This window comes from Symphalangus syndactylus, chromosome 22 (assembly GCF_028878055.3).
Source record: "Symphalangus syndactylus isolate Jambi chromosome 22, NHGRI_mSymSyn1-v2.1_pri, whole genome shotgun sequence".
Lineage (NCBI taxonomy): Eukaryota > Metazoa > Chordata > Mammalia > Primates > Hylobatidae > Symphalangus > Symphalangus syndactylus.
In genome coordinates this window covers 20,717,566-20,733,500 of record NC_072444.2, presented here as the reverse complement: position 1 = coordinate 20,733,500, position 15,935 = coordinate 20,717,566, and the positions used below count along the sequence as shown (strand labels likewise).

Here is a 15,935-nt window from a genome sequence, read left to right as displayed (position 1 = left end):
TGCCACTTTTGCATGTATCGGTCAGCCTCACCAAATAACAAACCAACCTGAAATCTCCATGACTGACAACAGCAAAGGCCTGTGTCTTGCTGGCATTCCATGTTGATTGCTGCTGGTGGTCTGCCACTCTGCTTCTTTATGCCTTCCTCACTCTAGTGCTCAAGGTGCCAGAGCAGCCCCAGTCTGGGAAATGCCATTCTCCTAGCATAGGGAGAAGTCAAAGAGTTGGCACACACACGCGGGGGCTCCTGTGGCTTCTGCTGTTCACTGGCATGCATCCCTTCTGCTCACATTTCACTGGCCAAAACAAGTCACATGACCAAGTCTGACACTGGGCAGGGAAGTATATTCGTTTTGCAGGAAGATGCCAGAAGTCACATGCAATGGGTCAGGATGCAAAATTCTCTTACTGCGCAGAGGGTAGCAAATCTCTGGAAATAATAATACGAGCTGCTTCCCTTCCTCGGGTTACCTAATCTGGTACCTCTTTTATAGATGGGGAAACGGGCCGGGCACAGTGGCTCACCCCTGTAATCCCAGCACTTTGGGAGGCCAAGGTGGGTGGATCACTTGAGGTCAGGAGTTCGAGACCAGCCTGGGCAACCCAGTGAAACCCCCATCTCTACTAAAAATACAAAAATTAGCCAGGAGTGGTGCTTGCCTATAATCCTAGCCACTGGGGAGGCTGAGGCAGGAGAATCACTTGAACCGAGAGGCAGAGGTTGCAATGAACTGAGATCATGCCACCGCACTCCAGCCTGGGCGACAGAGCAAGACTCCATCTCAGGAAAAAAAAAAAAAAAACAGATGGGGAAACTGAAAGTGCATAGCATAAAATGCGGACTAATTCTGAAATCACCAATATGTATCTGTGCTTGAGAAATAGAGGCACACACAGGAATGCAGATGCCCACACACTCACATTCACACTCAAACTCTCACACTCACACTCTCACACACTCTCACACTCACTCTCACACACTCACTCTCACACACTCACACTCTCACACACTCACACTCACTCTCACACTCTCACACACTCACACTCTCACACACTCACACTCACTCTCACACTCACACACTCACACTCTCACACACTCACACTCACACACTCACACTCACACACTCACTCTCACACACTCACACTCACTCTCACACACTCACACTCACACACTCACTCTCACACTCACTCTCACACACTCACACTCTCACACTCACACTCACTCTCACACACTCACTGTCACACTCACACACTCACTCTCACACACTCACACTCACTCTCACACACTCACACTCACACACTCACTCTCACACTCACTCTCACACACTCACACTCACACTCACACTCACTCTCACACACTCACTGTCACACTCACACACTCACACTCTCACCTGCACTCTCACACTCACACCGAGATGCTCACACACTCAGCCTCCCCATGCCCAGGCCCCTGCTCTTTGTTAATCATAGGAAGACCATGGACAACCCTCCTGGAAGCTAAGTGCCCACAGACCCAGACTGGAGGTGATAGAGGAGGGTGGCTGGCTTGGGGGCTGAGGACCCTGGCTGCAGAAGACTAATGCAGGTGTGTGCCCTCTGCCTAGGGCCCAGATTTTGGCTACGTGACCCGGGAGCCCCTCTTTGAGTCCGTCACCAGCCTTGACTCGTTTGGAAACCTGGAGGTCAGTCCCCCAGTGACCGTGAACGGGAAGACATACCCCCTTGGCCGCATCCTCATCGGGAGCAGCTTTCCTCTGTAAGAGAAGCCAGACTGGGGCTGGGGGCTGTGGGAGTGGGGAGGTCACTGTTTCTCTTTTGGGGTGGCCCGGGTTGCTCACACATGGAGCAAGTGGCTGGGAGAATTATTGCCTCCCACGACTTCCTGTTAAGAGACCGACACTCTTGGAAAGAAAATCAAGCTAGCCTTTATATCTTCGTGTGATTTAGGATCTAATATATAACTAAATAAACAACTCTCTTCCCCAAATGGAAAGATGTATAATGAGATTATAAATCAGCTGGTTGGCAGGGCACGGTGGCTCTCACCTGTAATCCCAACACTTTGGGAGGCCGAGGTGGGCAGATCACTTGAGTTCAGGGGTTCAAAACCAGCTTGGGCAACATGGCAAAACCCTGTCTCTACAAAAAATACAAAACTTAGCCAGGCATGGTAGTGTGCACTTGTAGTCCTAGCTGCTCAGGAGGCTGAGGTGAGAGGATCGCTTGAGCCTGAGAGGTGGAGGTTGCAGTGAGCTGAGATCACACCACCGCACTCCAGCCTGGGCAACAGAGTGAGACCTCATCTCAAAAATAAATAAATAAATAAATAGGCTGGGCACAGTGGCCCATGCCTGTAATCCCAGCACTTTGGGAGGCCGAGGCAAGCAGATTGCTTGAGGCCAGGAGTTCGAGACCAGCCTGGACAACATGCCAAAACTTCGTCTCTACTAAAAATACAAGTATTAGCAGGCATGGTGGTAATCCCAGCTTCTTGGGAGGCTGAGGCATGAGAATTGCTTGAACCTGGGAGGCAGAGGTTGCAGTGAGCTGAGATCATGCCCTGCACTCCAGCCTGGATGAGAGAGAGACTTCGGCAAAAAAACTTAGGCCGGGTGCGGTGGCTTACGCTTGTAATCCCAGTACTTTGGCAGGCTGAGGCAGATGGATCACCTGAGGTCGGGAGTTTCAGACCAGCCTGACCAACATGGAGAAACCTTGTCTCTACTAAAAATACAAAATTAGCTGGGCGTGGTGGCGCACGCCTGTAATCCCAGCTACTCGGGAGGCTGAGGCAGGAGAAATCACTTGAACCCAGGAGGCAGAGGTTGCAGTGAGCCAAGATCATGCCATTGTACTCCAGCCTGGGCAACAAGAGTGAAACTGTGTCTCAAAAAAACAAAATAAAATAAAATATTAAATAAATCAGCTGGGGAAGGGATGGAGGAGTCCAGAGAAGGAAAACTGACAGGTATGAGTGGGAGTGTACCAATGAATCCTCAGGGCTACTACACTTAAAAGAGGTGTGAGCAGACGTGGTCCTGCCCAGAAATATGAGTCCCTGGCTCCCTGGCCTGTCCACGATTCTCCTCACTCCCTGCCCAGTTGACCCACCAGCCAGTGAAAAGACAGATTCTTCCTTGTCAGGGCAGTCACTGGGGAGAGAGTGAATACCTTAGGTTCTCACGTCACAAAAGGGCTGCCAGGAGCCTGCACAGATGGGATCAGCCAGGATTTGGGCACCAGGTTCCTCCGAGCCACATAGGATGCTCAACCTTCTGCGGGGAGGCCACTGGCACAGCCAGCAACTGTTTGCCCACTTTTGCCTCCTTCTCCCTCCACTCAGTGGCCACTCATTCACTCAGCAACCATTTCCTGAGCACCAGCCAAGTGCCAGGCCCTGTGTCAGGCACAGGGTCCCAAACAGGAAGCCCAGCCCCTGCCAAGGAGATGGCAGAGGTCTCAGGCATGCAAAGAGACCCTGATGAAATGGCGGGACTTAAAATGATAGAAAGAATGACAGAGAGTCAGCGCAGCCCAAGGAGGGGCCCTGAACCCCCTCGAGGAGCTCGGGGGGGCCCCTTAAAGACAAATCTTTATTGAGAAACTACTCTGTGCCAGGCACTATTCTAGGCTCTGGGGATACAGCAGTGACCAGAACAGATGAAGTCCCAGCTATCAGGGAGTTTATAATTGGGTAAGGCCAGTACAGAAAATAAACATGGAATCAAGTAAATCAATTAGATAATTCTGAATGCTGATACATGCAATGGAGAAGATAAAACAGGGTGACATGATAAAACATTCTTGGGGACAGCGGTGCCTTAGCTGTTGTTTTTTTGAAGACGTGACTAGAGTTGAGGCTTGGATGTTAAGAAGTAGTCATCAGGAGATTGTAAAGGAAGCGCATTCCATACAGAAGGAACAGCAAAGGGAAAAGCGAGTGTAGCAGGTGGCTGGAGCAGACAGAACCAGGGGAAGGGAGGGAAGCGAGGGAGGAGGGCCAGCCAGGAGCCAGATCAGAAAGGAATTTGTTGGCCACCCTAAGGAGCTAGGGTTATCTTCGGAGGATAATGGAGAGATTGAAGACCTTGGGGAGCCTAGAAATGAGGAAGGGCTGGCCGGGCGCGGTGGCTCACACCTGTAATCCCAGCACTTTGGGAAGCTGAGGTGGGCAGATCATGAAGTCAAGAGATGGAGACCACCCTGGCCAACATGGTAAAACCCTATCTCTACTAAAAATGCAAAAAAAGTAGCTGGGCGTGCAGGTGGACACCTGTAGTCCCAGCTACTCAGGACTCAGAGGCAGGAGAATCGCTTGAACCAGGGAGGCAGAGGTTGCAGTGAGCAAAGATCATGCCACTGCACTCCAGCCTGGGCAACATAACAAGACTCCATCTCGGGGGGAAAAAAAGATTGAAGTAAGTAGAAGTTAATGTAGCAAAGAGCCATGTGGATGAGGGCAGATTTTGGAGCTCTCCTGTGCCCTAGCCCCCTCCGGCAGGCCAGGTGGGACTCCCGCACACAGAAGGCGGCCTCTGCACATTCACTGGCACCCTCAAGGGTTGAAGCCTGAGCTCCCCGCCCTTCACACAGGCCGCGGCTACAGCTAACACCTACTTCTTTCCCCTGGGACTCAAACGCCTTACTGCCTGCGCCAGGGTCTCTTAACCCAACCTAGTCTCCTTCCTGGGACTTCTCTGCTGATGCCATTCTGGGTCCAAGGTGGGTCCCAGAGACCAAACTCCTCTTGCAGGCCCTCTGGTGAGGTGGGTAATTTACTGAAACTCCTCTTCCTCCCTTCTCCAGGTCTGGTGGTCGGAGGATGACCAAGGTGGTGCGTGACTTCCTGAAGGCCCAGCAGGTGCAGGCGCCCGTGGAGCTCTACTCGGACTGGCTGACTGTGGGCCACGTGGATGAGTTCATGTCCTTTGTCCCCATCCCCGGCACAAAGGTAAGCTAGCCCCCTGAGGCTGGAGTGAATGGGGTAGCGGCAAACCCACATGTTACCAGCCCCTGCCAGCAGAGGGCAAGAACTAGAGGAAGGAGGAAGTAGGCTGAAGCTGGTTTGCCTGTTGTTGCTGTGGCAGGTAAAATTTTAACCCCATAAATCCAAAATGTTAGCATTTCAACACATAATCAACCTAAAAATTATTGAAGAGATTTAAATTCTTTTCTCATACTAAATCTTCAAAATCTGGCAAGGATTTTACTCATATGACACATCTCAATTCAGACTAGCCACAGCTCAAGTGTTCAATAGTCACACAAGGCTAGTGGCTACTGTGTTGGTGGTAACGCTCTAGAGAGAAATAGGGTGTGCACCTGTGGCACTGGAAAGATGTTCTTTCATTTTCTTATGGGTACAACTTCATACCCTGGAAATTCTCTGCAAATTGTGTGGCTGCCTGGCAACTTGGAGAAGTCCTGTCCAAGGCCACCTTTGGCTCTGAGCCTTGACCTGGTGACATTGCTGAGGTAGAGGAAAGGTGAGAAATATCCCTCTGAAGCAGAGAACACCCTCCCTGTCAGCCTTTGCCACTCGGCATGGGAGGCCTGAGGCAATGAGCAGGCAAGGCGCTGGGTCCTCTGCGCAGGGCCTCCCCGTGCTCCTTGGGTGCCTTCCCGCTGCTGACTCTGTCCTTCTGGACTGTCTCTTGCAGAAATTCCTGCTGCTCATGGCCAGCACCTCGGCCTGCTACAAGCTCTTCCGAGAGAAGCAAAAGGACGGCCATGGAGAGGCCATCATGTTCAAAGGTGAATGGCCACAGGGACTTGGCAGAAAGTGGCGAGCTGGAGGCCCCAGAGAGACCCTCAAGAGGGTGGGGCAGATGAGCACTTTGTCCCTGAGCACCAGCTCCACCTCCCTGGGTGTCTGGCCTGATCTGGGGTTTGTGAGGTCGCCATGGTGGAAAGCACCTCTGGCCTCCTGTGACCCTTGCTGTGGCTGGGTGGACTGTGAGCTGCCCATAGCTCCTTAGTGTCACCAGCAGTGCATAGCGCATCTTCAAGACCTAGTGTATACTTTAAATGGACCCAGTGGAGGGTTAAATGGTTGAAAACTGATGTGCAGCTGGGTCTGGTGGCTCATGCCTACAATCCCAACACCTTTGGAGGCTGAAGAAGGAGGATCACTTGAGTCCAGGGGTTCAAGACCAATCTGGGCAACATAGTAAGAGCCCCATCTCTATAATACATGTTTTTTTTGTTTTGTTTTGTTTTTTTGAGACAGAGTTTCGCTCTTGTTGCCCAGGCTGGAGTGCAATGGTGAAATCTTGGCTCACTACAACCTCCGCCTCCCAGGTTCAAGCGATTCTCCTGCCTCAGCCTCCCAAGTAGCTGGGATTACAGGCAGGCACCACCATGCCCAGCTAATTTTTTGTATTTAGTAGAGACGGGGTTTCACCATGTTGGTCAGGCTGGTCTTGAACTCCTGTCCTCAGGTGATCCACCCACTTCAGCCTCCCAAAGTGCTGGGATTACAGGCATGAGCAACCACACCCAGCCTCCCTATAATAAAAATTTTGAAAAAGAAAAGAAAACTGATGTGCAATCTGCATTCAAGGAGCTTGTATTTTAGAAAGAGAGATAGAAAAATAGATACAGGCCGGGCGCGGTGGCTCAAGCCTGTAATCCCAGCACTTTGGGAGGCTGAGGCGGGCGGATCACGAGGTCAGGAGATCGAGACCACGGTGAAACCCCGTCTCTACTAAAAATACAAAAAATTAGCCGGGCGCAGTGGCGGGCGCCTGTAGTCCCAGCTACTCAGGAGGCTGAGGCAGGAGAATGGCGTGAACCTGGGAGGCGGAGCTTGCAGTGAGCCGAGATCGCGCCACTGCACTCCAGCCTGGGCGACAGAGCGAGACTCTGTCTCAAAAAAAAAAAAAAAAAAAAGAAAAATAGATACAATACAATTTAGGGACAGGAAGAAAAGTGGACTTTGGTGGGCAAAAGGCATGGTCAGACATCGTGGTTGTCAGTCCAGGAGTGAGACATTATCTTCTACATTTAGACATTCACATAATTGGGACAGACATAGACGGGATGAGGTTTGCATTTGAATTAATCATGGAAAGAGGGAAAGATGATCAAGTGGAGACAACCAGCCAGGTTAGAGACACCATGCCAATTCCTCATACTTTTTTTTTCTTTTTCAAGTTCTATTTTAGATTTAGGGGATACATGTGCAGGTTTGTTACCTGGGTATATTGTGTGATTTGGGGTATGAATGATCCCATCACGCAGGTACTGAGCATAGTAGCCAACAGTTAGTCGTTCAACTCTTTCCCTCCTCTCTCCCTCCTCACTCTAGTAGTCCCCAGTGTCTGCTGTTGCCATCCTTATGTCCAACACCTTTTTTATTGTGATAAAATATACCTAATCTAACACATTTGTTATTTTAACCATTTGTAAGGACACAGTTCCGGGACATTAAATACATCTACAATGCTGACTAACCATCAGCACTCTCTATATCCGTTATACTTTTTTTTTTTTTTTTTTGAGATGGAGTCTCTCTCTGTTGCCCAGGCTGGAGTGCAGTGGTGCGATCTCGGTACACTGCAAGCTCCGCCTCCCAGGTTCAAGCTATTCTCCTGCCTCAGCCTCCCGAGTAGCTGGGACTACAGGCGCCTGCCACCATGCACGGCTAATTTTTTGTATTTTTAGTAAAGATGGGGTTTCACCATGTTAGCCAGGATGGTCTCAATCTCCTGACCTCATGATCCACCCGCCTCAGCCTCCCAAAGTGCTGGGATTACAGGCGTGAGCCACCGTGCCCAGCCTATTTTTTTCTTAAATTACTTTTGTCACTTTTCAGGTTGGTATCCATAATATATCTCATGCCTGAAAGCCTGAGTTCCTGCAGCTGGTTGATACTTACATGACTGCCCCTCAGATCCAAAGACAGTGTTACTGGCTGTCACTGGTGTCTAGGACAGACAAGGCCAATTTAACACCACCACTCTTTTTAAATTCCCCACCGATGGGAAGTTTGTTCTTGGATTGGCAAGCTTGCCTCCTGACTTCCTGGAGGCTTCCTGTCTAATATTAAACATACCCTCAAAAACTACCCATAGGATATAAGGACCATTATTTTTGTACAAATAGGGGCAAGCAGTGCCCCAGATTTCTCTTTGTATTTTAGAAAGAGAGATAGAGAGAAAATAGATAGAATACAGTTTGGGGACAGGAAGAAAAGTGGACTTTGATGAGCAGAAGGCATGGTCAGGCATCGTCGTTGTCAGTCCAGGAGTGAGACATTATCTCCTGGACTTAGACTTTCACATAATTGAGACAGACATAGAGAGGATGCACGGATGTGCAGTCAGCAGAAACTAGAAGCACACAGGAGACCTGAGGAGGAAGGTGAACCAGGCGATGCCAAACAGCCAAGATCTCCGCTAGACCAGAGCCTACAATGTTTGGGGAAAACACATCCCTTTAAAAGATGGTAAAAACTACACACTTGCCCTCCAGAAAAATGCTTATATGAACCTATCCCCTGAACTTGGATCAGTTTTAGAAAAGCACAGATCCCTAAAGTTTTCTGTCTCTACCTGGACCCTCCCTTCTGAGTCCCTAAGCCTCAAAGATTACATCCAGCTTATAGCTGGGCATCTTTGCTGCTGTCCAGCTATAAACCTGGGAAGTGCAATGGACCAGCAGGCTCTTCCCAGATGAGGCCAAAATAAATAAATAAATAATAGGTTAAGAGCATAGGCTCTGGAATCAGACTGCCTGATCTGCACACCAACTCTGCCGCTTGCTAGATGTAAGACCTGGGACAAGTCACATAACTTCTCTGTGCCTCAGTTTCCTCATTTTTCAGGATAGCGACTACCGCATAGAAATGTGGGGAGGATCCATGAGTTAATTCAATGTAAAGCGTTTAGAAGAGTGTCGGCCACATAGTAGGTGCTCATTGAGCATTAGGCATTACTAATCAAGCTGGAAGCCACATAAGCCATCGTATGGTATGGGAGGCAGACACAGGCCACTCCAGAGCAGCAGCCAAGATGAGGCAGCTCTGTAAAACAGGAAGTGTGTCCCCTTTGGCCATGCTGCTTCTGCCACATTCATGCTGGTCAGCTGCTCATCCTTAGGTGCAGGCTCTGGGTGGGAGAACCAGGGGGCTACTTGTACCACCCCTGATCCCACTGGCCAGAGCGAGAGCAAGGCAGCTGCCACCACTGTCCCGGCTCAGATGTCACGGTCTACTCTGGAGAAAAGAGTGTTTGCTGCCCTCTCCAGACAGAGGGGGCCTGATTTCACCTGGGAGTGCCCTCCTGTGATCCAGCCTGTCCTCAGCCACATCTCCCCAATCCCAGTCCAGCAGTTAGCCCAGGGGCTGGAGGGTCTTGGCAAAAGGGGAACACCCACCCTGGGTATCTAAAGCTTGACTATCCCCTGTCCTTTGACTCCTGCAGGCTTGGGTGGGATGAGCAGCAAGCGAATCACCATTAACAAGATTCTGTCCAACGAGAGCCTCGTGCAGGAGAACCTGTACTTCCAGGTGAGGGCAGGGCAGGGGTGCAGGGCCAGAGGGCCCCTGGGAGGGATGTGGCTCAGGCCCTCACATCCTTGGGGCTTCCGTAGAGAATGGCCAAAGGCTCAGGAGCTCTTGACCCCGAGCACAGTAGCACAAGGAAGAGCCTCCACCAGCATCCAGCCGGCCTCCTTGCTTTGCTCCTGGGCTAAAGTCCCAGGGTTAAAAGAGTTTTGCCACCCCCTCACTTGGGGCAGTAGGACCATGGGCAACTCACTAAGGCTGTCTTTGGTTCTCTCATCTCTAAAAAAGGGATAATGGGGGCCAGATACAGCGTCTCATGCCTGTAATCTCAGTTCTTTGGGAAGCCAAGACGGGAGGATTGCTTAAGGCCAGGGGGTTGAGACCAGCCTGGGCAACACAGTGAGACACCCATCTCTACAAAATAAATAAATAAAAATTTTGGCCAGGCGTGGTGGCTCATGCCTGTAATCCCAACTCTTCGGGAGGCCGAGTTGGGCAGATCACCAGAGGTCAGGAGTTCAAGGCCAACATGGCCAATATGTTGAAACCCATCTCTACCAAAAATACAAAAATTAGCCAGGCATGGTGGCAGACGCCTGTAATCCCAGCCACTTGGGAGGCTGAGGCAGGAGAATCACTTCAACCCACGAGGTGGAGGTTGCAGTGAACCGAGATCGTGCCACTGCACTCCAGCCTGGGCAACAGCGTGAGACTCAATCTCAAAGAAAAAAAATTAAAAGGGGATAATAATAGCATCTATATCACAGGGCTGGAGCTTAAATAAGCAATCTACGTAATGCGCTTAGAACAGTACCAGGCACATGTACACATTAGCTTTTGTTATTACCAAAATCATCAGTGTTATCCTCCACTCATGGGGTGGCCCGAGGTTGTCACTGAGGTGCTGTGTGGGAAGCACTTAGCACAGCGACCGGCTCTAGTGAGTGCTTGGGAAATGGCAGCTACTGCTCTGACATCTGTGACCTTCCTTTGCCCTGTTATGACTGCTTTTCCTGAACCCCGGTGGACAGGGCCAGGGAGAGGCTGCAGAGGCGCCCGCTGAGTGCTAGAAGTCTCTCTGGAGTGCCAGGGCCCCTGGCCTGGTGCTGCAGACAGGGATGGGGTTGACAAGGTGGCAAGTGTGTGTCCCTCACCTGCATGCCCTCCCTTCTTTCTCCTACCCAGCGCTGCCTGGACTGGAACCGTGACATCCTCAAGAAGGAGCTGGGACTGACAGAGCAGGACATCATTGACCTGCCTGCTCTGTTCAAGATGGACAAGGACCACCGTGCCAGAGCCTTCTTCCCAAACATGGTGAGGCCCTGCAGACCCCAACCCTCACCCCATGCCAGTACAGGGCAGCCAGATCCAGAAGGACCCCTCAGCTGAGGCTGTCCAATGGGGAGGCCCAGGTCCCAATCCTGGCTGAGCTGCTGTGTGACCTCACCTCAGGCACTTGCCCTCTCTGGGCCTCCATTTCCTCCTAGGGGTGATATGCTCATCCTAGCTGCTTCACTGGGATATTGGGAACCCTTTTCCTTAACAGATAGGAAAGTGCTGTGCAAAAGATCAAAAGTCCTCTATGTACAGGAGGGATTTCTGTTACATAGAGGGGAGGCTTCCATAACATAGAGGTTAGAACAATACATATGCACACGTGGACACATATATACACACATGTGCACACAGAAACACACGTGCATGCATGGACACATATACACACGCATGCACACAGAAACACATGCAAGCATGAACATATATACACACACGCACACACAGAAATACACATGCACACACAAATGCATACATACCCATATGTGTGTGCACATTCATACACATGTACATGTACACACTGATGCATGCATATATAGCCATGTATACATACATGTACAGACATATGTGAATGCTTTTGCACACACATAACATACAGAGGCAGATTGCCTGGTTTTCTGCCTCAGCTCTGTCATTTATGAGTGACTTAGCCCCACTCCGTCCCTATCCAATCACAGTTACTACTTCACAGGGTTGCTGTGAGGGTTCCATGAGCTTAGGACGGGCATGTGTGTACTAGGTGCTCACTAAATGGAAGCTGTTGCCATCACAATCCCCCGTCACAGGTGAACATGATCGTGCTGGACAAGGACCTGGGCATCCCCAAGCCGTTCGGGCCACAGGTCGAGGAGGAATGCTGCCTGGAGATGCATGTGCGTGGCCTCCTGGAGCCCCTGGGCCTCGAATGCACCTTCATCGATGACATTTCTGCCTACCACAAATTTCTGGGGGAGGTCCACTGCGGCACCAACGTCCGCAGGAAGCCCTTCACCTTCAAGTGGTGGCACATGGTGCCCTGACCTGCCAGGGGCCCTGGTGTTTGCCTCCTTCCCTGAGTTCTCCAGACCCCCCCTCACATGCCCAGAGCCTTCTGCTGACATGGACTGGACAGCCCCGCTGGGAGACCTTTGGGACGTGGGGTGGAATTTGGGGTATCTGTGCCTTGCTCTCCCCGAGAGGGACCTCAGTGTCCTCTGAAGCCATCCCCAGTGAGCCTCGACTCTGTCCCTGCTGAAAATAGCTGGGCCAGTGTCTCTATAGCCCTGACATAAGGAACAGAACAAAACAAAACACAGCAAACCATGTGCCCAAGCCGTTCCCCAAAGAATTTTGAGTCTCTAGTCTGACACTGAATGAGGGGAGACGGGAAGGAGATTCTGGGATCGCCAGTTCTTCCAGCAGCCATGCTCTGAAAATCAAGGTAGAATCCATGGAAAGGGACCCCAGGACCCCGGGACCCTAGACGTATCTTGAACTGCCATCGTCATTTCAAATCCATCTCCCTCAGGGTTTCCAGGTGGCCACCCCCAATTATTCATTCCTTACCAACCTCTCAAATCCTCTTGGCTTTCACTCTGCAGTGTGGACACTGTTGGCTAGTCCTCCCCACTCCCTGAGGGTCCAGTAAGTTAGCTTAGAACCTTCCTGGAAACATTTCATCTGAGCAGGTTTCCCCACGTGTGGGATGCTCCTTTTGCCTCATCTGTCTCAGGGATGCAGGCTCCCCCGCATGCATGGGGATTTCTCCCCAGACCAGCATACTTGTGACCTGAGAGTTCAATGTGTAAAGATGCCCCTGGTCAGCCATATCCATCTTCTCTTGCCTGGTCCTTGATTCTCTGGCCACTCCCTGACCTTCCTTCTCCCACTGCCTTGACTTTCTTCCTTTTTATTCCTGGTGCCATCTGTCCAGGCATCTAGACAAGAACCTGTTCACCAGCAGCCAGATTCAGGCCTTCCCCAGGGCATAATAAGTGACCAGACCCTCCTCCCTGGACATCAGATCCAACACATGAGGACCCTGGCCTACCCTCCAGCCCAACAGCCAGTTCTGGGTCAGCTGCCAACTTAGGGGTGGTTTGATTATCCCATTGAAATTCACCAATGCATTTGCCAAAGACCCTCTCATTTGGACATACCCAGATTCATTCCCTGGCTCCAACTGAAAAGACTCAGTTTCAATCTTTAAAAGTTCCTTTAGGGCCAGAAGAATAAATGAATTATAATCCCATTTTGAAGAACCAATTTACAACCAATGAAAAGGTTATAATGTAATTTATATTCTTGGAGGAACAAGATTTTCATTTGGGATTATTTCATTCAACCATTCAACAAACATTTGTTGTATGCCACTAAGCACCAGGCACGGCGTTGGGCTCTGCAAACACAGTGGTTAGTAGCAGTCTGGACCTGGTCCCTACTGGCATGGAACCCATCAGTCCCCAGCATGCAAAGCCCACATTTAAAGGCCAGCCTCTGCCCCTTCAGTGATGCGCTCTTTAGAAATGCCAGTCCACTATATTCAGAAATCCGCAGGGCACAAAACTTCCAGCAAGTCACTGTTGTGGTGAAATGGGTGGTGGTGGGAGGTCTTCTTTAAATAGGCCCCCTTCTCATCTAGCTGGCCAGTACCCATCCAATGAGTCCCCAGGGCCTCCCGAAGCTGTTGTCTCCTCTCTGGGGATAGCAGCTCCTGCCTTTGGAGGCCAAAGCCCCAGATCTCTCCAGCCCCAGAGCTGAAAACACCAAGTGCCTATTTGAGGGTGTCTGTCTGGAGACTTAGAGTTTGTCATGTGTGTGTGTGTTTGGTTAATGTGGGTTTATGGGTTTTCTTTCATTTCTTTTTTTTCAGTCTACATTAGGGGGAAGTGAGCACCTCCCATGTGCAGACAGTGTGTCTTTATAGATTTTTCTAAGGCTTTCCCCAATGATGTCGGTAATTTCTGATGTTTCTGAAGCTCCCAGGACTCACACACCCGTTCCCATCTCACTTGCCCACCCAGTGTGACGACCCTTGGTGTGGATGTACCCCCGTGGGCTCATGGCTCTTCCCCACCCCCACTTTCTATAAATGTAGGCCTAGAATACGCTTCTCTGTTGCAAAACTCATCTAAGTTCCTGTTTCCACCTTGATGTTGAAATATCTTATGTAAGAGGGCAGGGGATGTCGTGAAGATGGCAAGAAGAACACAGTTTCAAATTTCTGGAAAAGAGCCTGTGGTGGAGATCTAAAGATGTTTAGGGAAGAGCTCGACTAAAGAACAATGAAATAAATGGTCCAAGGGGAAGTCACATGGCTGTTGGTGTGATGTTCTTTGCTGCTTCATAGACACAGCCTGGAGTGAGGCAAGCCACACACTGGGCCCTCCTGGTCCTGCAGCCCCTGCTGTTCTGGGCACAGGGTCTGGGCTCTCAGCATAGGTATCTCGAGGGTTAGGAATCCCACACACACTCAGTGACTGCATATTACATGGCCACCACTGAAGGTCAAGACCAGTACCCGCAATAAAGTCTGACTATGTTGTTCTGATGGGGTTCCCCAGGAGCAGACCCTGAGACAAGCATTCGGGAACAGGTGATTTATTAAGAAATGGCCGGCGCAGTGGCTCATGCCTGTAACCTCAGCACTTTGGGAGGCCGAGGCGGGAGGATCCCTTGAACCCAAGAGTTCCAATACCAGCTTAGGCAACATAGTGAGACCCCCATCTCTATAAAAAATTTAAAAAATTAGCTGGGCATGGTGGCACATGCCTGTAGTCCCAGCTACTTGGGAGGCTGAGGCAAGAGGATTGATTGAGCCTAGGACATGGAGTCTGCAGGGAGCCACGATCATCCCACTGCACTACACTCCAACCCACATGACAGAGCAAGACCCTGTCTAAAAAAAAAAAAAAAAAAAAAAAAAAAAGAGGCTCCAGGAGAAACCAAGATGGTAACTGGGGGAGCAGGCCAAGGAAAGGGAAGAAACCACACAAGAGTGTGAGGTGAAGCCTCAGACCAATCCCTGGAGAGCTCTGGAGCATAAATGGCACCTCTGAGCTGTCCTGTCTGGAGGCTGAGTCTTTGTCCACCTGCACCAGTCATTGGCTCTGGGGACTCTGGCCCTCTGAATGGGTAAGGGGGCACCAGGAGCTCATAGGCAACCATCTAAAGATCACAATTGGGATTAGGAACAAAGTCACAAGCTTGTGACAAGTTCTGCCACAACCAGAACAGGGTCTGGGCAGAGCACCAGCCGTGTTCATTGCTCTGGGTGATGTCGTGTTCTTTTAATAAAAAGCTATTACACACAAGTATTTGTGATTTGACCCATGGTATGAAAATCCATACAACATAACCGTGATCTAACAGCGTCTTTGTGAACAAACTCCTGAGGCCCTAAAATGGAGTCAGTCACCTGATTGGTTGCTGAGCCTAGAAGCTGCTTCCAAGTTCTTTGGGAGACACCTGGGGTCCTTCTCACTTCTTAGGTCCATCTTGAGCTTCTGGACCAATGTCTTGGTGCCACTATTTTAAAGGGACCACTGCAAAATGAGAATCACTGGTTCACTTACTCCCAGGCTTAACCCAGGGGCCCAGGCCTCTGAAATCCCCTTTTTTTTGGTTTTGTTTTGTTTTATTGTTTTTTTGAGATGGAGTCTTGCTCTGTCACCAGACTGGAGTGCAGTAGCATGATCTTGGCTCACTGCCACCTCTGGCTCCCTGGTTCAATGATTCTCCTGCCTCAGCCTCCAGAGTAGCTGGGATTATAGGCAAGCGCCACCATGCCCAGCTAATTTTTGTATTTTTAGTAGAAACGGGGTTTCATCATGTTGGCCAGGATGGTCTCGATCTCCTGACCTTGTGATCCACCCACCTCGGCCTCCCAAAGTGCTGGGATTACAGGTGTGAGCCAGCACCCTGCCAAAATCCCCTTTTATACCCAACTAATGTGGTCCAAGACACTGCAAGGCCAATCTTTCATAGATTTCCTGACCCATCTAGTTCTGCAATTCCCCAAGGGATGCAGGGATGTTCAGCAAGTTCATCTTGGTGATGTTTTCACATCTTGGCCAATCACCCACCTCAGGGTCGCTGAGTGTCACCTTGAGACTT

At 50.4% G+C, this 15,935-nt stretch overlaps 3 protein-coding genes across 3 annotated transcripts in view; 1 reads left to right on the top strand and 2 right to left on the bottom strand.

The window, feature by feature from the left end:
- PADI2 (peptidyl arginine deiminase 2) overlaps positions 1–14,132 on the top strand; it is a 53,305-nt gene extending 39,173 nt beyond the window's left edge. Inside the window, exons 11-16 of the mRNA XM_055262228.2 lie at positions 1,606–1,757; positions 4,808–4,952; positions 5,662–5,755; positions 9,427–9,512; positions 10,695–10,823; positions 11,627–14,132. Coding sequence (XP_055118203.1) covers positions 1,606–1,757; positions 4,808–4,952; positions 5,662–5,755; positions 9,427–9,512; positions 10,695–10,823; positions 11,627–11,860 — 840 coding nt within the window. The 3' untranslated portion in view covers positions 11,861–14,132. The remainder of the gene's footprint in view (positions 1–1,605; positions 1,758–4,807; positions 4,953–5,661; positions 5,756–9,426; positions 9,513–10,694; positions 10,824–11,626) is intronic.
- Positions 1–15,935, bottom strand: part of LOC129472521 (neuroblastoma breakpoint family member 1-like) — a 705,345-nt gene that overhangs the window by 392,450 nt on the left and 296,960 nt on the right. The window lies entirely within an intron of this gene.
- The window catches only part of LOC134735638 (integrator complex subunit 4-like protein 2), a 53,712-nt gene that overhangs the window by 3,066 nt on the left and 34,711 nt on the right, over positions 1–15,935 (bottom strand). The window lies entirely within an intron of this gene.